At 37.8% G+C, this 25,677-nt stretch overlaps 1 protein-coding gene across 1 annotated transcript; it reads right to left on the reverse strand.

Annotated features, from left to right (window-relative positions):
* Positions 1-1,061: 1,061 nt before the first annotated feature.
* Positions 1,062-25,006, reverse strand: LOC117292861 (fibropellin-1-like). Its single transcript, XM_033775030.1, has 20 exons — positions 24,489-25,006; positions 21,705-21,936; positions 21,072-21,148; positions 19,675-19,803; positions 18,621-18,737; positions 18,173-18,289; positions 16,983-17,111; positions 15,928-16,044; positions 14,993-15,115; positions 13,055-13,171; positions 11,578-11,697; positions 9,603-9,839; positions 8,493-8,720; positions 7,182-7,301; positions 6,606-6,731; positions 6,251-6,370; positions 5,326-5,439; positions 2,577-3,266; positions 1,720-1,953; positions 1,062-1,219 (listed from the first exon to the last, which is right to left on the reverse strand). Exons 1-20 carry the CDS (start codon positions 24,706-24,708, stop codon positions 1,062-1,064), a joined length of 3,525 nt encoding a protein of 1,174 aa, XP_033630921.1. The 5' UTR covers positions 24,709-25,006.
* Positions 25,007-25,677: the final 671 nt, after the last annotated feature.

Below are 25,677 nucleotides of genomic sequence, written 5' to 3' on the forward strand. Positions count from 1 at the left end.
TCCAAGGATGCGGACAATCACAGCTGTATGACGTCTGAAAGTTGGTACAATTCCCTCCGTTAGTACAGGGGTTAGATTCACACTTGTTCACAGCTACTTCACAATTGTCTCCAGCCCAACCTGCTTGGCACTGACATAAGTAACTGAAGCTATCAAATGCATCTAAACACAGCCCTCCATTTTCACACGGTTGACTGTCGCATGTTAGTACACCTAAAAAAAATATATATATAGCAAGGGTTATTTTTAACTAAGTAAAGTTTTAAGCCTGTGCCATGTTACCGGGTATCCGGATTAACAAAAACAGATGTCCGGTTCCATTTTTACCTTTTTTTTTATCGGTTCCATTTTATCGGTTTCATCCTATCCGTTCCATTTTAACGGTTCCATTATCTTAAGCTTAAGGTGAATGAGATCAAAATTCTTGCATTTCTCAAACTTCCTTGTCGATAAACAAATTTAAATGACTTAAAACAACTTGCAGTTGTTCTAAACATAATTACACAACTGTTTGTTCTTACGCACAAACTCTGGATCAATTCAAACCTCTACTAAAAACTCACTTGTTAAACTCTACCTAGTTTTGTTTGTTTTTTTCTCTTGTACAGCGCATTGGGACTCCGTGTGTAATGCGCTTTATAAGAACGGTTTATTATTATTATTATTATTATTATTATTATTATTATTATTATTATTATTATTATTATTATTATTATTATTATTATTATTATTATTATTATTATTATTATTATTATTATTATTATTATTATTATTATTATTATTATTATTATTATTATTATTATTATTATTATTATTATTATTATTATTATTATTATTATTATTATTATTATTATTATTATTATTATTATTATTATTATTATTATTATTATTATTATTATTATTATTATTATTATTATTATTATTACTTTGCAAGTAGAAAACATCAGTTTAGTTATAAATCCCCAGTGACCGTCTGCTCAAAATAAACAAATCCACATGTGTGACTTGACTGGCGTACAAGCATACGGTCTGGTTGCAACCCAGTGTACAGTACGTATGTGCTATGTAGAGGAGAGAACCAGACCATGCAGTTGTAGAATGTGCGTTCTAACGATTCCGTTTTCCTGTGTGGTTGCAGACGAGGTCAATGGTGGGTACACGTATGCCACAGGCTTCGGGATCAGGTAGAAGATCATATCCATACCAATGTATATCATAACTGTTAAAGGAACACGTTGCCTTGGATCGGTCTAGTTGGTTTTTGAAAAGCGTTTGTAACTGTTTGTTATAAAATGCATATGGTTAGAAAAATGCTGTAAAAGTAGGATACAATGATTCACACAAACATGCCTCGAAATTGCACGGTTTTCCTTTTACCTCGTCGACTAACACGGTCGGCTATTTATGACCGACCGTGTTAGTTTGCAAAGTAAAAGGAAAACCACGCAATTTCGAGGCAAATTTGTGTGGATTATTGTATTCTAATTTTAAAACATCTTTCCAATCATATGCATTTTATAACAAACAGTTACAAACGCTTTTTATAGACCAACTCGTCCGATCCAAGGCAACGTGTTCCTTTAACTGAAAACCAAACCATGTGACAGCAGAAATGTCAAATGTCAACCTACCATTGTTTGGTTTTCATAAAAAAATAATGATAACAACTTTGTACATATAGGGCTAGGATTGAGGTTTGAATGATGTGTAATGACTTACGTGTGTCACAAATCTGTCCGGTCCATTCTAGTGGACATTGGCAGACATAGGAAGTGTCCTGAGTAATACATGAGGCTCCGTTCAAACAAGGATTAGATGAACATTTATCATCAGATGTTTGACATGTATCTCCTGTCCATCCTCCTATGCAACTGCAAACATATCCAAATGGACCAGGCGACTCAAAACACTCTCCTCCGTTCAGGCATGGTTGACTTCCACAGCTTAGTATTTCTGAATATCAAGTTTGTGGAAATAGAAATAGTAGTTTGTACTTGCAATCATCAGCCAACGAAGTTCAATAGTATACAAATATTGACTGCTTCAAGTGCTATGGTTAAAACTAAGACTTCCGAGGTGATCCCCGGAGCGTTCTATTTTCCTGAGGCGCAGCCGAGGGAAAATGGAACGGGATCACCGAAGGAGTCAGAGTTTTAAACATAGCCAAGTAAAAGCAGTCAATATTTGTTTTATAAAACCCCAACAGACTACTTATCATCCTCGTACACGTAACGTTCGTACGCGCATTCTAGATACAAAGATGCACAACTGATTGGGTTCGAGGTGGGTAAGAAGATGTCTAGGTACTGCACGCCGTGTGATAGTCGTCGGACTATCACACGGCAAACGATGCACTATCACACGGCCGCTGTTTTAGTAAAACTAAGACATATCATGTGATGTGCTCTGAACCAATGAAAAGGCAGAATATTTGTAAGGGGTGTTATAATTAAAACTTACGACCAAGAAGTGAGTTTTAGATAAGTAACCATCAGGTTTTAGATGAATAACTATCAATAATCGTTACCAGTTCCAATACTGAGAACATAAATTGTTATAAAATATGTTTCACTTACGTGTCTCACAGTTCAGTCCTGCCCATCCAGCCGTACATTGACAAGAATAAGATGTCTGTTCATTCACACATGTGGCTCCATTCTGACAAGGACTGGACACACAAACATCAACCTGAGTGTCACAGTTCAGTCCTGTCCATCCAGCCGTACATTGACAAGAATAAAATGTCTGACCATTCACACATGTGGCTCCATTCTGACAAGGACTGGACACACAAACATCAACCTGAGTGTCACAGTTCAGTCCTGTCCATCCAGCCGTACATTGACAAGAATAAGATGTCTGACCATTCACACATATGGCTCCATTCTGACAAGGACTGGACGCACAAACGTCAACCTGAGTGTCACAGTTCAGTCCTGTCCATCCAGCCGTACATTGACAAGAATAAGATGTCTGACCATTCACACATGTGGCTCCATTCTGACAAGGACTGGACACACAAACATCAACCTGAGTGTCACAGTTCAGTCCTGTCCATCCAGCCGAACATTGACAAGAATAAGATGTCTGTCCATTCACACATGTGGCTCCATTCTGACAAGGACTGGACGCGCAAACATCAACCTGAGTGTCACAGTTCAGTCCTACCCATCCAGTTGAACATTGACAGAAATATTCAAAATTGTTTCCACCTTCCAGGCAAGTTCCTCCATTTTTGCAGGGTTGACTACCACAGCTCAATATACCTGAGTAGAGTATAATTGTTGAACGTCATGAATGTTAAAAGTAATTGTAAAAATGTGGAAAAAGGTTCACATGTGTAATGTGTTTGAATAAGTAACCCTTTAACTGGTGAGGTTTAGATAAGTAACCATCAACCTACGAGGTTTGAATGTGTTACCCTTAACCCCTAAGGCTTGGATAAGTAACCATCAACCGTCAAGGATAAAAAAGTAACCATCAACCTGTGAGGTTTGAATTAATAACTATCAACTTGAGAGGTTTGAATGTGTTACCCTAAACCAGTGTGGTTTGGATAAGTAACCATCAACTTGCGAGGTTTGAATGTGTAACCATCAACCCCTAAGGCTTGGATAAGTAACCATCAACCTACGAGGTTTGAGAGTGTAAGCATCAACTTGCGGGGTTTAAATAAGTAACCACCAACCATTGTGGTTTGGATAAGTAACCATCAACTTGCGGGGTTTAAATAAGTAACCATCAGCCAGTGTGGTTTGGATAAGCTACCATCAACTTGTGAGGTTTAGATAAGTAACCAAGAACCAGTGTGGTTTGGATAAATAACCATCAACTTGCGAGGTTTGAATGTGTAACCCTCAACGCCCAAGGCTTGGATAAGTAACCATTAACCATCAAGGTTAAGAGAAGTAACCATCAACCTGTGAGGTTTGGATAAGAAACCATAAACCTATGAGCTTTGAATTAATACTATCAACCTATTTACAACCATCAACCAACAAGTTTTAGATGAATAACTATCAATATAATACTGAGAACATAAGTTGTTATAAAATATCTTTGACTTTTGGGGTTGAACAAAGAATTGACTAGAGTGGGATTCGAACCAACGACCTCCGGAAACGTGCCGGCAATCTACCAACTGAGTTATCTAGCCCTATATTGGCGGTGTCCCTATTTTGTCAATATCTTTGTTCGGGGGTGCCAGTCAGAAGCCATACAACCGTTAACTGCCGTGTAGCCAGGGATCACACCCAAATTACGATACAACCTTGGAAGCGGCAGCTAGGGGATCACCTTAAGGGGATGCGACTTTTTGTTTCAGATATCAATATAAACCACAAGGGAAACTGACTGGGTAAATTTGTAAATGACTTTTGGGGTTGAACAAAGAATTGACTAGAGTGGGATTCGAACCAACGACCTCCGGAAACGTGCCGGCGCTCTACCAACTGAGTTATCTTTGACTTACGTATCTCACAGTTCAGTCCTGTCCATCCAGTCGTACATTGACAAGAACAAGAATAAAAAAATGGTTAACGGCCTGACGTTTCGACCCTATCAGAGTCTTCCTCGAAGGCTAAATGACAACACAACAAACACGAACAGGTAACTAAGTGAAACATAAGCACAAACATAAGCAATGTTAGTCACTTAGTTACCTGTTTATGTTTGTTGTGTTGTCATTTAGCCTTCGAGAAAGACTCTGCTAGGGTCGAAACGTCAGGCCAATAACTATTTTTTACATTTATACCATCAGTCCATTTGGTTGGTAAGTTGTTTGCAACAGCTAATTTTATTTTCCCGGCCAAATGTAGCTGTAACTTCTTAGTCAAAACTCTGTGTAGTGGTCCTGTCTGGATTTCCACAACTTTGTAAACCACTGCCTGCATGGCAGGAGATTCTGTCCTCCCATATGGTGTACTGTACACAAACTTCTTCTGATAGCGCCCTCTTTTGAATCAACCTCCTCAAACCCAAGTTAATTGCCCGTATGGGGGGGCAGAAACTCCGGGGGACAAATTTCCCTATGACACCTGCTCGTAATGTTTATGTTTGAAACTCAAGTTCAATACAAATGAAAGTGTTGAAAGATAGCCTCAAAATAAAGTCCAGTGACAAAGCTGGTTGACTAGTGAAATAACAAGCTAATTGCTTCCTGCTGGTTAGCAACTGACAACTCATATAATTTATTTACAGTAAACAGTCGGCCTTTGTCTCGTACCTCTTGCAAATGGTTGGTTTCTCTTGATGAGGTGTTAAGTCCCCTCCCAAATAAAATCATCCTGTTACATCACTACACAACCATTTTTTTTTCAATCTTACGTGTATCACAATGTGTTCCAGTCCAACCAGCTTGGCATTGACAAGCATAACCATCAGTTCCCTCAAAGCACTGTCCTCCATTCAGACATGGCTGGCTGCTACAAGTTAAAAGTCCTACAAGAAAAATAAACGATTTTGGGGGTTGAAGAAAAATAAACAAACAAACCATGTCAAACACACCATCTTTAGTTTTGATATAAAGAAGTGAATAATTGACAGTTTAAGTATCATTTCAGTAATTTGAAATGCAGAGGTTTGGACATAACCTTTTACACTGAAACCTCTGAACCCCTATAAAAAGGCCCACTTCTCTCATATCTCTTCAGTCTCCTGACGATGACGAGAGCAAGCTAGTCGAAACGTTGAGACCAATTTAAGAACTCCGCCCCCGCAGTAGTGCAGTTAGTAAAAGCTTAAGTATTAGTCCTAGCCAATTTTCCATACCCTCTGCCCAGGTAGTAATTAAAAACCGAGACAGTTCTTTTCTGAACTGAAGAAGTCTCCCGAACAATCCGATAATAAGTAGTAGAACATATATAGCAAGACAGTGGTTAAACAACAAACTCTACCTGGCAAGTAGATACACACATGGTGTTACTGCAAAGCAAATACATATTGATACCTTACCATGCAAAAATGCCTCAAATCATACATAAGCTTTTAGTTTCTTGGTTGACAAAGAATCTGAGCATGCTGAGTGGAGTCTGGATACTTTAATGAAACTTAATGATACTTTGCTTTTTATTCTACTACAGCAGAGTATTTGGGGGACTACTTTGTCGCTCTGAAAAGAATTGTCCTGCATAGAGTAGAAAATTGGCTGGGATGAGTGAGTGAGTGAGTGATTGCATTTTGACCGAAGACTGAATTTGATGTAAAATTGTCCTCACAATATATGCAAAAAAGTAAAACCAGCAAAACTTACGTGAATTACAGAGAGTGCCATTCCAGCCGGGTGGACATTCACAGAGGTATCCTCCATTGTTAAAGTTCTCAAAGCATGTACCATTATTCAGACAGGGTTGGCTTTCACAGGTACGGATTTCTGAAAGACAAAATATAAACAAAATATAAATTCAAATATTTTAGTTAGAAATTACTTCTTTCTCAAAAACTACGTTACTTCAGAGGGACCTGTTTCTCACAATGTTTTATGCTATCAACAGCTCTCCATTACTCATTACCAAGTAAGGTTTTATGCTCATAATTATTTTGAGTAATAACCAATAGTGTCCAATGACTTTAAATAAAGCATCACACCTAAATATAAGCCAACTCACCAATGTCACAGTTGACTCCTCCCCATCCTGGTAGACATTCACATAAGTACGCACCAGTGGCATTACTGAACCCTTCAAAACATGTTCCTCCATTTAGACATGGCTGACTGGAGCACGGGAAGGCCACTAGAAATGAAAGGAATACTCTTATTAAACTGCAAATTAAAAAATAGTTTTCAAACATGAAAACTTACATCTCAATCATAAAGAACATTTTCTTTAAGCAACAGCAAGCATTTTATAAACGTGTAGGTCATTTTATCAAACTTGAAGATTTAATGTTACAGCAAAATAAATAATGGAAAACTAATTTCATTTTGTCATCAATACAAACCTTACAAGGATTTCTTTTTCTTTCTAAGTGTGATCTGGTAACTCAACCACTTTTTTTGTCCAAAGAGTGGACTTACTTGAATCATGCACAAACTAGTAGGGCTGCTGAATGCAACTCAATCTTAACACACCCACTGGTGAAAAGGATGTATTGTTTCCGAGTTTTTGTCCTGAACTCGGAAAATCGTTAAAGGCACTTTTCCATAATGAAGACTGTTGAGATATTATAAGCAGTGAACTCACCTTGAGCACAATTCATTCCTGACCATCCGACGGAACATACACAGCGATATTCAAACAATCCACTTCCTTCAAAACACAGGCCATCATTTTCACATGGAGCACTCAAACAGGCTGTAACAACTGCGCAAACAACAATAACAAAATTAAAGGCAGTGGACACTATTGGTAATTACTCAAAATATTTATTAGCATAAAACCTCACTTGGTAACAAGTAATGGGGAGAGGTTGATAGAATAAAACATTGTGAGAAATGGCTCCCTCTGAATTAACATAGTGTTTGAGAAAGAAGTAATTTTCAACGAACTTGACTTTAAGACCTCAGAATTAGATTTTGAGGTCTCAAATCAAGCAGCTAAATGCACACAACTTTGTGTGACAAGGGTGTTTTTTCTTTCATTATTATCTTGCAACTTCGACGACCAGTTGAGCTCAAATTTTCACAGGTTTGTTATGTTGAGATACACCAAATGAGAAGTCTTGTCTTTGACAATTACCAATAGTGTCCAGTGTCTTTAAGTAACAGACAACATCTTTCTAAAATATTCTGGTAAACTTTTTTTGGGATTGTACAGATTCTTGGGAAAACAAAACCTACAACGGAATGCATGTTTTCAGAGGCCATGTATACCTCAACTCAAACATATTCATGATCGGGAGCCAAATTCTCACTGGTTCATTCAACATCACATGCCAGTGCCTGATATTACATGTATTTTTGCTGTTTACCAAACATGTGTGCCAAAAATATTCATGTACAAGGCACACGCAACCGAAGCAGTCCGTCCCATGGGCAACAATCATGCACAGGGCAAATACACATGAAAAACAGTCTACTACGCATGCACTTTATGACACAATATTTGAAAAATCGCTCCCATGCGCGTGTGGTATATTACACATGCGCCAATATTGCTTGCTATACATACACATTAAAAGATGGTGGTGCACAAATATATTGCACTTTCCCGAGCTCAATGATCGATGCCTAGCTAGGGAGAAGCATATAAGCATAAAAACAAGTATAACTTGCTTTATTTTAAGCGGCTGGTTAATATTAGCTGCCCTCGGTATAGACCTTTGTCACGCTGTCACCATTTTTTGGTCATGTTCCCCGTTTCCAATAAAAGTAATGAATGCTAACATTCATTACGCAAACATGGAACCAGACTATTACTTCGTCCAGCCTCAGTTTGGTTACAATGAGTTGAAATGGAGTAAAATCAAGATGGCCACACCGTGATAAAGATCTATTGGAAGTTGACAAACAAGTTCCGCCAACTTTAGAGGGGTCCTTTTCTAGGTGTACGTACCGTCTTCACAGTCCATGCCAGTAAATCCTGCAGTGCAGTTACATGTATATGAAGTCTGCATATTAGTACAAACTGCTCCATTCTGGCATGGGTCTGGATTGCATAGATCTACAGGTACCAGACATAATTCTCCATTCCAACCATCCGGACACGTACAGGTGAAAGTGTTACCAGACGGTGTACAGGTTCCTCCATTCATACAAGGGTTGTCATCGCAGGACTGGACCTCTGTTAAATAAAACATGTATCTTTAAAGCAATCGCACAACATCGGTAAACAGTATTGTCCAAAGGTCCACACTTCGTGTATCACAACTTATACATAAAATAACAAACCTGTGAAAATTTAGGTTCAATCGGTCATCGGAGTCGAGAGAAAATAACGTGAAAACCCACCCTTGTTTCCGCACGTTTCGCCGTGTCATGACATGTGTTTAAAATATATCCTGTTATTCTCACTATCGAGAATTGATATTGTTTTAATGTTTTCTCAAAAGGCATTTCATGGAATAATATTTCAAGGGAAGTCTTTCACCATTACCTTCTGTAAACCCTGTAAGTTATTTGTAAATCTGTGAACTTTTAATTTTTGTTCTGTTCAGAAAGTGTCCAATGGCTTTAAGTATTATCATAGCATAGATCATGAAATGCACATTGATATCAAATTATACTATTGATGGTTATTGAGTTAAAGGGAAAGTATACCCTTGGTTTTTGGAACCGTTCCATTGTTTTTGAAAACACTGGACACTATTGGTAATTGTCAAAGACCAGTCTTCTCACTTGGTGTATCTCAACATATGCACAAAATAACATACCTGTGAAAATTTGAGCTCAAACGGCTACCTCTGAAGTGAAGTAGTTTTTCGACAAAGAAGTAATTTTCAAAGAATTTGATTTTGAGACCTAAAACTTAGAATTTGAGGTCTCGAAATCAAGCATATGAAAGCACACAACTTCATGTGACAAGGGTGTTTTTTCTTTCATTATTATCTCACATTTTCGACACCCAATTGAATTCAAGCAAGTGAGAAGACTGGTCTTTGACAATAACCAACAGTGTCCAGAGTCTTTAAATAGGTATTTTCTTTCATTTGATGACATTTCTTACCAATTTCACAATTCCTGCCTGAGAATCCAGACGCACACAGACAGTTGTAGATGGTTTGTAAATTGACGCATGATGCGCCGTTAACACATGGACTAGAAGCACACGTATCGATCGGCTCATCACAATAAATTCCTTCCCATCCAGTTGTACATGAGCAGAAGTAACCAATGGGGGTGTTTAAAGCTTGGAAGCACGATGCACCGTTCCGACAGGGGCTCTGAGAACAGGCAGTGATAGCTGAAACAATAGAGTCATTAATCAAGCACGTATTAGAAAAATATTCAGTACGGGATTATTTTCAGCCAAGAGCGACTCTTTTTTTACATACAGAGTTTTATCTGCTATTCTTTTGAAATGATACCTGTAAATGGCGGTTATCTGCTGTTGGATATCGAATAAATAAACAGTAAACTAAATATTTAAAAAAAATGTAAAATATGATAAGCGTCAAACTTCCTACATGTCACATCAAACAACATAAAAAGCATTATTTAATTGTTAATCAATGCTTCTTGAAAATATGAAGGAAAAAAAAAAAGTTTAGGAAAACTTTTAAATGGTGTTTAAGAAAAAGATTATTAGATTGAAAGTAGCTTTCTTAACCAGTTCACTTCAGGATAAAAACAACTTTTCTCGTTTCCCGTGGCGGATTGTTTTCAGTCAAAAGCAACTTTTTTTAAGTAAAATGTCTTGTAAATTAAACTCCATTTGGACACCCATATGAAGCTAGTTTCTAATTGACATTTGCACATTTTAATGGCTTGTTAATTTTTTACTTTAATTTGTTTAGTCTTCATTCTGAAACAGAATCAGATCGACGAAAAGCTGTGTGTAACAACAGTCGATCATCGACCCACGTACAGCATCCCGTACAGAAAAAAAACACCTCATTATTATGCAGTTTAATCCATCTAAGCAAAATCTTGGCTCGTAATATCTGAAAGAAAAAGGTCTTTGATAGAGGCATTGCGTACGAATCCTTCCAAAGAGTCAATCCTGTTTAAAAAGCTTGTGATACTTATAACGATGACGATGGATAAAGACGATTATTCTCGGGTACAATGATCTGGGTTGTATTTATTTAACGGCTATTAAGCAAGAAACTATCTCAGACTGATCAATAGAGGGCGCTAGATTAATTCCATTCATTGTTCGTAGTGCCTTTTGAATGGAGCCATCAAATTATGACCACAGGAACTCTGTGAAACATTTGCCTGTGTACCCACAATCTGCTACAGCATATTGAATACCTGTAGTTTATATGACTGCCGCTGTGTATTGCAGAAAAAGTTTTGCACACTCTTGTGTCTTTTGAAATGAACTGGTTAAAAAATTTACATACATATATCATGATAAATAGAACAGATAAGGTTGCAAAAGCCACCCAAAAAAAAGCTGAAGAGAATAAAATGAAGTTAGTTTGTCACTACATGCAATGTGTAAACTAAGCAGAGATAGAAACACATATGGTACAGGATTTGTGCTCAATTCTGACTTGAATAATACAACCAAAAATTCTTCTTTATTCCTGATGCAAATCTCACATCAATAGATTGAGTTTGTTAAATCCTGTGCCCTATATGCAAATAGGAGTCATTCTCTGTTGATTTATCATGTTTTTACCAACGAACCCTCGCCCTCTATCTTACTTGTCTTAATGATCTTTCCATCAAGGGAACTTGGCAGATTCCCACATGGGGATATAAATACCAAGCTGTCAACAGGCAATCTCTCTCATACAAACATTAGTTAAAGGTCTATGATTATCAAGAGATTGTGAATCAGAAACTAGTCGACAACATTTATTCTAGTCATTGTAAAATCAGTGGTTAGCTTGGTCGGATTTGAACCCAAAACCTTATTATTGTCTGGTGACTTGCATACAAACATTTTAAAACTGAGTTTCAATCTGCGAGGGTTCGATGACAAACTAAACAGAATCAACATGGAATAACCCAGAGATAGTAAAAGCTACCAGTTTGACAGTGTGCGTCTTGATATCCAGCCGAGCACACACACACATAAGATGACCCCTCGCTAGACTCATAGCATGTACCACCATTCAAGCAAGGCTCCATTAAACACGATGTCAATTCTGCAGTGATAATAAACAACTCAAATAATGTAGCAGTCAGCGAGTAGAGAACTCATATCATTAATGCAAAGCATAATATAAATGTATATAGAGTAAGCATAAAAGCTATTGGTTATGCACGAATGTACAAAAGCAGTGAACAATCAGTTGTTCCTCAAATATCACCATGAAAGTAAAAATAAAAATAAATATCACAGTAAAGCCTTGTTCATACTTCCTTTGAATGCCAATTCAATATGAATTCTGACGTCATAGCTCCTTTTTTGCTTTGAATATTTCACAGGAGTTGAGTCAACTCTGCAAATTATTCATTGCAAATTTGTGCGTCAACATTCATATCCCATTCACATTCGCAGGAAGTATGAAAGGGGCTGAGAGTACTCTTAGCAATGCAGTTTTGTTTAGTCAAAAATTGGTTCTGGGTTATTTTTATGCACAAACAATCTTAGTAAATGGGGTATTTGGCTTTATTTGTCCCATCCGAAGCACAAGCAATTATGAAAAGGTTTCTTGCTCAAGGATATAAGTGCCTTGACCGACACTCTGCTGATCAGAAACACAGGAGTTTGAGTCCGGTGCCCTTAACTTAACTACTCGCCAGAACATGCCACATTTTGTGCTAACACGCCCCTGTTCTACTTGATTTGGAGCATCATTTGTCAATCAAGGCTCGCAATTCAAATCCTTAGTAGAAACATTGTTTCGGGCTAGGCCTTGGTGCCCTTTTTATCCTTTCATTCATAGCCATGCCCTTTTCTTAGGAATATTACCTTGCCCTCACAAGAAAGAAGTATTTACAGGGCATTCATTTCACATAGTCCTAGCTTGATACTTCACAGGGGCAACAGAGCCAAATGCCTCTATGCCCCCTGGTCAATGCCTTGGTGCCCCTTGCACCTCTCCTCAAAGTCCTTTATTAAAAACAAAACTGCCCTGCCCAGTTCGCCAAAACAAGAACTAAAACTAAATATTAAACTTTAGAGTCAATAACTGATGTGTTTACTCAGATATATAGGAAGTGGTGCACTATATTTGCAGGTAACACCCCTTTACCATTCAATGACCTGAAATAAAGTTAAAAAGTACTTGTACTGTAAGCAACTCATTCTAGCGTGAAACTAACAATAAAGTCATTGTTGACAATAAGTACCAGCAGCTATTGTGCAATGGGCATAACTAATAACCAAAAGTGCAATCTGAATGCCCTCCTTTCTACTGCATAAAGGCTATGGGAAAAATAGCCTCAAGGTTAGTGACTCAGACTCTACTCAAGCGGAACATAATTGTACACATTCCAGTCCTGGCATCAAAGCACTCATTAAAAAAAAGAAACTAATCAAACTATGAAGTGACTTACGAAGCTGGCAAAAAATCCCAGTGAAGGCGTTTGTGCATTGACAGATGAAAGAATCGGGCTGGTTGCCACGGATACATGTTCCTCCGTTCATGCATGGACCTTGGTCACAAGTTAGAGCTGGTATAATGGGGAAGAAAATGTGAGAATGGGAACAAATTATGAACAAAAATACAATCAAGAATAAGTGGTGGAGCAAAATAATATAAAAACCAAAGTAGGGCATTTAATTTCATTTCACTTTACTATACTATGGTTGTGAAGACAAGGGTTTTCAGAAAAGTACACGCCAAGAACCCCATGGAAAGAAGACAAGGAAAGAAGTTTCAATTTCAAATGTGGGAGAAAAATCCTATTTATTCCAGGGAAAACCCATGCAGTCAGGCGGGGACTGTAAATCTAATCCATGTCACAATACTCATTAAAACATAAACTAAAAAAAACACCTTTTCAATGTCTACCGGTAGTACGCAACTCCAGAAGACGATCAGAGCATACTGATCAAAACGTCGAGTTGAAACTAGCGGTTCTTTTCAGAACCACCCCAACTCATTTAGAGATAGTCATAACAAGGTGTTACCGCAAATCTTTCCAAATCGTATTTCCACCATGCAAAGTTTCAAATCCTAATTTATATTCATATTAGCGCGCCTTTAAATTATTGCTGTAGTTCATATAACTTGTTCTTTGTATTAATTTGTTTGTCGTGACAGTTGTTTTTGTCCTGTGCCCTGTCTCTGTTTGTCTGTCCATAGGTTAGGGTACAAAAGCAGTGCTTCACCCAAAACCTAAATGTTGTCATGCTGTATCTTAAACTCAAACTTTATTACACATCATTTCTTAATATATCTCTAGTCTGTTTTGTTATGACAAATAATGTCATTATTGTGAGAATGGGAACAAATTGAGAACCAAAAAAAACAATCAAGAGTAAGCAGTAAGTGCTGGAGTAAAAGATTTGTTACATGATTTTTTTGTACTTAAAGCCATTGGACCCTTTCGGTTCAGAAAAACAAATAAAAGTTCACAGATTTACAAATAACTTACAGGGTTTACAGAAGGCAATGGTGAAAGACTTCTCTTGAAATATTATTCCATGAAATGCTTTACGTTTTGAGAAAACAGCAAAACAATATAAATTCTCGTTAACGAGAATTACGGATTTACTTTAAACACATGTCATTACACGGCGAAACGCGCGGAAACAAGGGTGGGTTTTTCCGTTGTTTTCTCCCGACTCCGATGACCGATTGAGCCTAAATTTTCACAGGTTTGTTATTTGATATAGAAGTTGTGGTACACAAAGTGTGGGCCTTGGACAACACTGTTTACCAAAAGGGTCCAATGGCTTTAAATGAATACATTGAAATAAACGTACAATGAAGTTAAAAAGTGACAGTGAAATGTAGTGCCCCTCGGCGTGATTCAAACCGGGGTACTGGAGGTGGAAGGCAAAGAAAGATACATGTACCACTACCCAAATCTCTTATTTTGGGCCCCCAATGATTTTAAAGCAATTGCACAACATCGGTGAACAGTATTGTCCAAAGGCCCACAACTTATATATAAAATAACAAACCTGTGAAAGTTTAGGCTCAATCGGTCATCAGAGTCGGGAGAAAATAACGGGAAAACCCACCCTTGTTTCTGCACGTTTCGTCGTGTCATGACATGTGTTTAAAATAAATCTGTTATTCTCCACATCGAAAATTGATAACTGTTTTAAAGTTTTTTCAAAAAGTAAAGCATTTCATTGAATAATATTTCAACGGAAGTCTTTCACCATTACCTTCTGTAAACCCTGTAAGTTATTTGTAAATCCGTTAACTTATGTTTTGCTCTGTTTAGAAAGTGTCCCATGCCTTTAAGATCACAACCATGATTGACAATTACATATTGACCAATGTTCAGGTATTATAATGCATTATATTGCTAACTCACCGATTAAGCACTGAGCGCCAGTGAATGTTGGCGGGCACTGGCAGGCAAATGATTCTGGAGTGTTACCAGGGAAACAGACTCCACCATTGTAGCATGGGTCTCCGTCACACCCAACCCCGGATACTATAATGGAATAATAAATTCCCATTAGCTTTGATGTTGATTAGCTGAGAAAACAAGATCCTGAATATGCTCTCATATAAACTGTGATCTCAAAAAGAAATCTTTCCTATAAAAGATTAAGATTACAAATTCAGAACAATAAAGCCTGGTTCATACTTCCGACGAAAACGATATGCGATATGAATTTGACTTGAATTTGACGTCGCAACTCCGTTTTTGAAGCGATATTCACAAGAGGGTTGAGCGCAATCCAACTGCTTCAAATTATTTGTGCGAATATGTGACGTCAACATTCGTATCTCCTTGCATTCGCAGGAAGTATGAACCAGGCTTAAGTGTACTCAAGTAGCTTCCATTGATGTCATCCAGGGTAACATCACACAAGTAAGATGATAATACAAATTCTCAGTATCCCTGGCTACATGGCAGTTAACGGTTGTATGGCTTCTGACTGTCACCCCAGAACAAAGACATTGCCAAAATAGGGAGACCGCCAACATAGGGCTAGATAGCTCAGCTGGTAGAGCGCTGACATGTTAATACAGAGGTCTTTGGTTCAAATCCCACTCCCACTGGCTTAACGACCAATCCGAAGGTCGCATCAATAATAGTAAGTGTCTTGCTTTAAAAGAGCACAAGTGTCACGACCGGGACTCGAACCCACACTCTGCTGATTAGAAAAACCAGAGTTAGAATCCGGTGCTCTTAATCACTAGGCCATGACATGCCGATAAGACAACCAATGTTTGTTTTTAACACTTGGCACTATACACTGTAGTTAGGAATAAAGACAATTTAGTAACTGTACTCACAGCTTTTACAGTTGACACCAGTGAAACCAGTAGGGCATTGGCATATGTAGGAACTCATAACGTTGCTCTGGAAACAAAGGCCTCTGTTCTGACAAGGTTCAACACTGCATCCAAGTGCTGTCAATACAAAGAATTACATAATAATAATAATAATAATAACCGTATTTATAATGAGCCTTTTGCCAAAGGATACAAAGTGCCAGGTATTATTACTGCAAGGAGTGGGGCAAATTTTGAGATATAAGACCTAATCCTTAAGCACCATGTAATGGTTTACAAGGTGCTGTGGCGCAATATGCTCCCAATCCAGCCAGGAACACCGGGGCGAACTCTTCTCTTTTTGATAAGTGCACTGGGTTCTTTTACATGCGTTTACACAACACATGGGACCAACGGCTTTACGTCCCATCCGAAGGACGAAGCAATGGTTATGTGTCTTGCTTAAGGACACAAGTGTCACGGCTGGGGATTCGAACCCACACTCTGCTGATCAGAAACACCAGAGTTTGAATGCGGTGCTCTTAACCGCTCGGCAACGACACTCCCATTACATCATTATTTGTTTATTTGACTGTTTGGTTGCAGACCTGCATGGCCCCTAATTTCTTAGAGCTGCTTTTAAAACATAAAATACTGCTTTAAAGCCACTGGACACTTTTGGTAATTGTCAAGGACCAGACTGCTCAAGTGGTCGTCCAAGTTGTGAGAGAATAATGGAAGAAAAAAACACTCTTGTCGCACAAATTGTGTGCTTTCAGATGCCTTGAAGCTGAGGTTTCAAACTCAGTTCAAATATTTTAGTGAAAAATTACTTCTTTCTAAAAAAGGAGGCAAGCGCCATTTTGCAAGATGACTGTTTTTATGAGCGTCATATATAAAGTGTGTTAATAGATAACTACACGCTATGCAATGTTGTTTTTTCAGCATACAAAAAGGTCGGAAGCCCTCTAGTACCTATATAACTCTATGAGTTTGGTGCACTAGTTGGCTAGGCCATGATACTCCACTAACGAGTCTGAAAGCTTTCTTCTAATTCTTAAATCCTAGCTCAGTACCTCTATATTCACAATTGGTTCCAGTGAACTCCATTGTACAGGCACACCTGTAGGATGTCGTTGTATTATCCAGACTGCATTCTCCTCCATTTAAACATGGGTTCATAGCGCATGAGGCTTCCACTACTACTGTAGGGGATTAAATCATAAAAAATACATCACAATAGAAAATCAAGGTTAGATATTTCAAAACACAATAGGGGACAGTTGGGGAGGGATGTAGCCCTGAGGTATTTCACTTTCGTATTATACTATTTGACGTCCTGGATATGAGGGTCAACACATCAACAGGATTTTACATGTTAGTATTGATGGAATAAGACTCAAGAAGGAAAACTTATAAGTTCTATAAAGTTTTGAGCTAAGTAAGTACAATTAATAGTGGCTTCTTATATAGTGCTCATCGATCAAGGTGCTTCAACATTCAGTATTTACCTGCAAGGTATGTGGGTCTACATGTACGTTTTGAATTATGAGACCTAATCGTTTTACATAGCACCATGTAATAGCTTACAAGGTGCTGTGGCGCAATATTCTGCCAATCAAACCAGGAACACGGGGTGAACCCCTTCTCTTTTCGATAAGTGCACTGGGTTCTTTTACATGTGTCAACAACACACAGGACCAATGGCTTTATGTCCCATCCGAAGGACGAGGCATCATGGTTTAAAGTGTCTTGCTCAAATGCAGTGGACACTATTGGTAATATTGTCAAAGACTAGCCTTCAAAGTTGGTGTAATTCAACCTATGCATAAAATAACAAAACCTGTGAAAATTTGAGCTCAATCGGTTATCAAACTTGCGAGATAATAATGAAAGAAAAAACACCCTTGTCACACGAAGTTGTGTGCGTTTAGATGGTTGATTTCGAGACCTCAAGTTTTAAATCTGAGGTCTCAAAATCAAATTCATGGAAAATTAATGTACTTCTTTCTCGAAAACTATGGCACTTCAGAGGGAGCTGTTTCTCACAATGTTTTATACCATCAACCTCTCCCCATTACTCGTCACCAAGAAAGGTTTTATGCTAATAATTATTTTGAGTAATTACCAATAGTGTCCACTGCCTTTAAGGACACAAATGTCTCAAATGGGACCCGAACCAACACTCTGCTGTACAGAAACACCAGAGCATGAGTTCAGTGCTCTTATCCGCTCGGTCACAACGCGCATTTAGTAAAGTACTTACAAGTTTCACAATTGACTCCAGTGAAGAGTGGAGTACACTGGCAGATGTAAGAGCTATCAATATCTGACGAGAAGCACTGCCCTCCATTCCTACATGGCTGGTCTGAGCAGTTCAGTCCTAAACAATCAGAGGTAAATCAGAAATAAATCAGTGATAAAATCAGTGACTGTACAACCATGTGATGGTGTTAATATACAATGTATTGGCATTCTATGTCCACAGGTTAACAATAGACCTTATGCATTGACGTCATCTAGCCACTATCTTAGAGGAATAACAGTGACGAAACAATCGAGATGCACAGATTTGTACGCGCGGCGCACAGTATTGGCCAATGAACAACCTCCTTTTGAGCTCTAAGTGAGGGCGCCCTACTGAAATTACATCAAGGTCAAATGTTTACTTTATATATTAGAATGAAATGTCTGTAAAATGTCGGTTTACTTACGTTTTTCACAGTTCCCTCCTGTGAACATCGCAGAGCATTGACAAAGATAAGCCTCATCTGTTTCACCTTGGTAACAAATGCCACCATTTTGACACGGCAAAGCTGCACACGCAGACGCTATCAAAGAAAAAGGCAACATTTAACGTAAGAACATGTAGTTTTAAGGCTACAACTTATTATGTTATTTTATTTCAGCCACATCCAACAGCGCAAGCACCAATAACAGGATGGATAAAAACATTAAATTATATAAAATTGCACAAGAAACTTATTTAAACAGAAAAAACAAGACATGATTAAATGGCGAAAAGGCCTTACATCGAAATAGCTAAAACACAAGTTACACTCTGGACCCAACGTCCCCTTTCAGATTAAAAACAAAATAATAATAATTCACAAGATTTCATTGATTTTATGTTTTATGTTTGATAGACAAAAAGATTTCAGAAAAGCAAACCAAGTACAAAACAGGACGTTATATTGGATTTGAGGCATTGCATGTTAAGGTATCAACATATTGGTTTGAGGTCACACCATGTGTTTGGGTTTATTATGTTCTTTTGAGAAATTGTCTTGCTCTATATTCAACTACCGCAGAGTATTTTTTAAGGAGTTCGAAAGACTTCTCATTTCCCAAAAGAACTGTCCTGATTATTAACAACTGGGCATAAGGTAGAAAATCAACTGGGAGGGACTTCTCATTTTTTAAAGAGGATGTTTGCATAATAAATGTAGTAATTAAATTGGTAATTTTGAATATCATTTTGGATGATTTTAAAACTGTATAATGTATGTGATAAGCACTGTGAACTCAAATCCTGCAGAAACAAGTCTACAGAAATACTACTCAATTGGACTTCAAAACCTTGACCCAAAGCATTCTGCAGTAGATATCTTGAACCACAAATCCACCGAGATTGCAATTAGAAACCAATTTAAATTCTGTACAGGAATCCAACATGCAAAATCTGTTTGATAATTGCAACAAACTCTGGTTTTAATAATAATTGTTCCCTTACCAAGCCTTCATACTTCCTTGCAAGAATAGACTTACCTCTATGTTGACAATGGAGTCCTATGAAGCCTACAGGGCATGTACATGTGTAGAGGTCATCGTCAATTGGGTTACATTGTCCGTTATTAAGGCATGGATTAGGATCACATACCATACCAGTATTCACTCCTGTATAAAGTTACACACAAAAAAAACCAGTATAAAATAGCTTGTCAATGACATGGACGAGTGGTCTAGTGCATGGTATGGGAGTTCTGGTCCCAATTTCTTGAAGCTGTCAAGCAGATATAATTTTGCTAAGCAAGAATTAAGTGGAGTACCAGTTGCAGCAATGTAAACTGTATAGTATTTCGACTGGTAACCTATTTCTGCTAAGCAATATAATTTCTGTGCTTTATGGAATTGGGCCTTAATGACCAATTCATAGGAGTGTGGCTTTGATTCCTTGTCAAGATTTTGTGTCCTTGGGTAAAACACTTTTACCATAAATTGCTCCTCTTCACCCAGGTGTATAAATGGGAACCCTCTTGGCACTCCAAATTTTGGATAAGTTAACATGCCTGAAGAACAGGGCCCAATCTCATAAAGCATGTTAGCACACAAACTTGCTAAGCACAGAAAAGTATTGCTTAACAGAAATAGGTTATCAGCCAAAATTACATTAAGTTTACATTGTTGTGACTGACGCCCAACTCAATTATTGCTTAGCAAAGAAATTTGTCCAGCAGAATTTTCTGCTAAACAGCTTTATGAAATGAGGTCATGGTATCTAAAAATTTTGTACAGCGCCTTGATCAAGCTAGGAAGACACTGCCAACCCAATCAAGAGTGGTTGAACTTAATTTAAAGGCAGTGGACATTTTTGGCAATTACTCAAAATAATTGTTAACATAAGAACTTACATGTACTTGGTAACAAGCGATGGAGAGTTGTTGATAGTATAAAACATTGTGAGAAACGTATCCCTCTGAAGTAACATAGTTTTTGAGAAAGAAGTAATTTTCCACTAAAATATTTGAACTTAATTTCAAGACCGCCCAAAATCAAGCATCTGAAAGCACACAACTTCGTGTGACAAGGCTGTTTTTTCTTCCATTATTATCTTGCAACTTCGACGAACAATTGAGTTCAAATTTTCCCATGTTTGTTATTCTATGCATGTTGAGATACACCAAAATGAGAAGACTGGTCTTTGACAATTAGGCCTACCAATAGTGTCCAGTGTCCTGAAGGGCAATCGAGCTGAACAGTGGTATCTTTCTCAACCTCTAGGAACCTCGATTGAATTTTGCATCGAGGACACTGTGTGGATTTGGTTTACAGTCCTGACCCGATTGTGTTGGTCAAAGTTCATTTTTTATGGCTAATAAATCAAACCAAAACCTAGCATAGTTTTGTAGCTGTGGAAGTTTGATGGTAAAAGATTGTATATTTACCCCTGGTGTTGTCCAATTGGATGCTGACTGACGTCACATTGACCCAAAAGTAATTATATTGCGTCATCAGGGTCGACCTGCAAAGGAAAAAAAACAGACCAAGTTAAAGTACAACCACAACAAAACTGTTTAACTGTAGGTAAATTCCTTACACACATATCGCTACATGCAGTGTAACAAAGTGTTAAGTACTGTCTAAAGGGAGGGTTAAGCATGGGCCGAGGGAGTTGAGAAAGTTTGGGGAGTTCACGGTATGTGCAGAAATACAAGAACCACAAACTATTGAAGACATGGAAATCATCATCAGTTTCATTCACCCATCCTTCAACCAATAAGGACTGTTACAAATTCTCCTTTGTTCCAAGAACCCTCGTTGAATGGAACCGCCTACCAGTTACATAAGAGCTAGAAGCTCCTTCGATAGATAGACTCTTTCAAGACTAGGCTAGATACAATTCAAATGACCACTTTCATACGGGGAGCTCACCACTAATTTTTGCCCACTCACCACACCACACCTGCAACTTACATGTATAATATCTTGTGAAGAGTTTGTTGCAGTTTTCGACAGATACAGTACAGATACAATACGGAATAAACAAATACAAAGACCGTTCAACTTAATTAACTTACACAAACTCTATTCTCTTGACTCCTACACTTGGGACCACCCATAACAGCGTCATGGGCAATTCCTTCACACTATTTAAAGAATTGGTGACGGCATATGAGGGTCCCTCTGTACATTGAAGAGTTCGAAGCTCGTTTGGAAACGGACCCATCCATTGACCTAGAGGGTTCAAACTGCCAACTTCCTGCGCCTTCAGCAGCAGACCTCGGAGATCGAAGTTTCCAGCTATTGTCACTGTAGGATATTAAGATAAAAAAACTTGCTGATGATACACATTTTATTAGTTATGACCAGATTTGAGTAGCCCTTTAGAATATAATGGACTGTTCCTGTAAGTACTAGTAGCAACGATCTTAACACTCTCAGGCACGATTAGGTTTGCCCTTAACTTGTTCAGTAACTGGCCAGAAGGAATAGATGTTACTTTAGTGTAGAAATAACCTTTTTTTCTTAAAAAGTTGAACGGAATTGAACTTCCATTTATATAAAAAAAAATATTTCACAGATTACAACCAGAACTATGATGAGCACTCAGATTTCCCCTTGAATAAATAAAATATTGTCCACTGTGCATTGATCTGAGACACAGCTATTTATGACTGAGCATCAAATGTAACAGAAAAAGAACACAGTCGAAGGGCAATGTAGACCCATAATAACACAAACAGTTTTGACACCTACCCATCGTGCCTGCTGAAGCTTGTAGTTTTTGTACTTCAGCAATATAATGCCCCCCCCCCCTCCCTAATTAAACATGGTGCACTTTTTAAAGTTGGAATCGTTGCCCATCTCACTGTAAAATTGGTCTAGCTACAACAACCCTGTTGCATAAAATTATAAAATAAGAAGAGTGTGTGACAAACAATTTTGTGCAGTTTTATGGTCTGCCTATTTTGCTATCACAGTCTACACTGTCACGACTGTACACCACGACACGAGCCCACTCATGCCACTAGACTGCTGACTTGACTACACACGACTCACTACACAACACTGTGCCTGTCACAACAGTCAATCTTTTTCTGATATGGAAAGGAAAGAACATCGTGGGAGAAATGACGTATCCAAACAGCGTCTATAGTATCATTCATGTCTGTTTGCCAACATTCACACACCGTTACATTAATTTATAAGACAAATTACCTCGAAATCCGCTGTCTTGTTTTGACTTCCATGATTTTGACATCTGCCAAAAACTTTTAGCGATATTTTTAAAAGTGCGCCCTCTCTAGTCAAGTTGAGAGTGTGGTTGTTGCGCCCCCCCCCCCCCCCCCCCTGCGCCAGAAAGGAGCACATCCTTATAACATATAAAGTACAGCTTTCAAAATTCACGCTAATATTTTAAAGGCAGCTAGAGTAGGGTCTATTTGTCATGGTCAGTATAGCCACTGATTCTGGCCTAGGTCCTACGAAGAAAATTGCTGCTGTTCTTTGGTTATTCAGTGGTTTAATTTTTGGGGGGATTGGGCTTTAACTTTCCCTTTTTTCTCCTTTTTATTTTTGAAAGAACACAAAGAATTTATCATGTTTATTTTATAAGCTTTGAGTGAATTTCTGTTTGATAGACTTTTCTAGCACTTTGTTAGCGTATGGTCTAGCGGATTCAACTAGCCATTGTTTGACGTCGATTGTAAAAAAAAGTTCAATATCACTCATGCTGGGACTGGTTGAACTTCTCGTATGTTTCGACTTGCACTTTGTAGGTGTTTCTGTGCTACATGTGCAATCTTATAACATTGATTTCATCAAGATATTATGTTCATACCATAGCGGGGTGTCTGTCACTTCCTTATGGTTTTGGGTAAACCATGGCTTCCTCACTAAATCAATATTATTTTGTTCACATTATTTATAGCCGAGAGTTAAGCTATTTTGATTATCTAAAGTTTAGTTAGCACCCGCACCTATAATTATTGTCGAATCAACAAATGTTGGCACACATGCTGCTTTATACCTAAACGTAGTATAAGATCTAGAATTACAAAAATTTTCATATTTACTCTTTTGAGAGATTTTAGAGGCGTTAGAAATCATCCCCCCCCCCCCCCCCCCCAGAGGGCCTACTTTGTCAGTTTGCCTTCTGGTGGTGTGACACTTCTGGCCAAAAGCAAACTGTAAGCATACAACTTTGAATCAGCAGCTTTCTTAATAAGCTCTTATAATAAGATACATCAGTTCATGAAGACATTCCCTTTACTGGCTCTCTTGTTGTGTCATTCAAAAACAAAGAATAATGCGTATATAGGCCCTAAATAGAAAAATGTTTGGACATAATATTTCGGTATCATGCCCTCATTTTTGCACTGACTCACTCATTTTTTTTTTTCAAAAGGAATATGTTATTTGAGTAAATAAAAGTTTTAATATCGAAAATGCAGATTTGGGGCGAGCCACACATTGCCAACAATAATTTATAAATAATTACCCCAATACCATCCCCCCCCCCAAAAAAAAAAGAAGAAGAAAAAAAGCAGTAGGGCATTTTATGAGTAAGGGAAACTTTGTCATAGAAAATGTATTGGAAAAAAAAACACCAACAGTAGAGATAACTAAAACAATAAGGACGACATAAACTTTCCACTTAGTATAATAGATTAGGGCATACAGAAATGGGTGGGTAAAAAGATTAGTGTGTCTGATTGATTGCTACTTCTTCACTCGTGATGACCGAAATATTCAATTTCTACATACAAAAAAAGCCAGACAATATTATATTTTGGCGATAACGAATGAGGATCCAGAAATGAGAACAAGTAGCGGTCACATCTTTTGCAAATTGAACTTACCATTTATAATATTTCCTGGTCTATAAATAGCTCCGTTTTGATGGTTAGGTAATGTGATTGTATATGGTAGAGTTGTATGTGGTTGTGCCTGCGAATCTCCATGTTCTGGCCATAAATTAAAGCAGCTACTTGAAGGCGCACCTTGAATATAGGCGTTCGTCTTATAGACGAAAGACAAACTGAAGATAAACAATAGTGTTTCCTTTAGTCTTACATCCATCTTTCACAGCGTATAGTTTCCAACTGTCATCAGTTCATCATTGTTGAAAATTAATTGGTACACCAGTAGAGTATACGCCCTAAGGCAGTGTGAAGCAGTACTGTTTGTTGACCAGTTCTTGTTTATTTTTGCAGAACGCTAAATTCCAAGAGATATCAGCTTTATATCCAAGAGATGTTTTTAACTTCCAAGTTCCGGAAAATAAGACAATCCAACATCATGTTAACCGGTGCACTGTAAACATGTTCACTAAACAGTTCAATAAACACACTGACGTTATAAGGGAATGTGTGATCCATCCATGTCCCACAGCATATAAACGAATTGTGGGTGTTTCTTGAAGCGTGGGGCATGAAGAGGTAATGGATTGTTATTTAAATTATTGCAACAATAGGAGAACATAAAGCGTGTGTACTGAGGGGTGAACGTTTACTGTCGTTGGAATTCAATTTATTAACTTTCACACACAGAGGGATATTCTAAATAATGGGGCTTTAATCTTGTAAAGTTTACTCGGTAATGATTTTATCGCTGGCTTAAATCGATTAAATCTCGACTCAAATAACATATTATAGCCCCTGATAACAAAACTGAGCCATACCACTGTATTATTCGGAGTCTTCACAAACTATTTTCTTTTGTTATGGGTTCAAGGAAAAAATATGAAAATAACGCATTGATAAAACGACCTCATTTTACGTGGCCTCTGTAAAGCCTTTTGAAAATTAAATTTGCGGTTGGTTTGTGCCACCATTCCACCCAGTTCCAATATGAATGGAAATAAACCTTCATTATTTGGAGTTGAATAACTCACTGGAAAGTGCCTATCAATTGAAACTTAATGGCTTGAGAAGTTATGGTTATTCAATGCAACTTTTGTACATTATTTAAAAGGCGTGGTCTAAAAGCGCTGGACACGTTTAGTAATTATACTTAAAATATGAGCATAAAAACTTACTTGTTAATGAG

The sequence above is a fragment of the Asterias rubens genome, chromosome 7 (genome assembly GCF_902459465.1).
Source record: "Asterias rubens chromosome 7, eAstRub1.3, whole genome shotgun sequence".
NCBI classification, from domain to species: domain Eukaryota; kingdom Metazoa; phylum Echinodermata; class Asteroidea; order Forcipulatida; family Asteriidae; genus Asterias; species Asterias rubens.

What these genes read in the sequence shown, in the direction of transcription:
- LOC117292861 (XM_033775030.1), bottom strand. Translation starts at nt 24,708, where the DNA reads ATGGATGTAAGACTAAAGGAAACACTATTGTTTATCTTCAGTTTGTCT. An exon ending in TGGCGCTCAGTGCTTAATCG is followed by an intron (nt 13,172 to 14,992) that starts GTGAGTTAGCAA and finishes CCATTATACCAG; the next exon opens with CTCTAACTTGTGACCAAGGT. An exon ending in AGGAATGAATTGTGCTCAAG is followed by an intron (nt 6,732 to 7,181) that starts GTGAGTTCACTG and finishes TTTCATTTCTAG; the next exon opens with TGGCCTTCCCGTGCTCCAGT.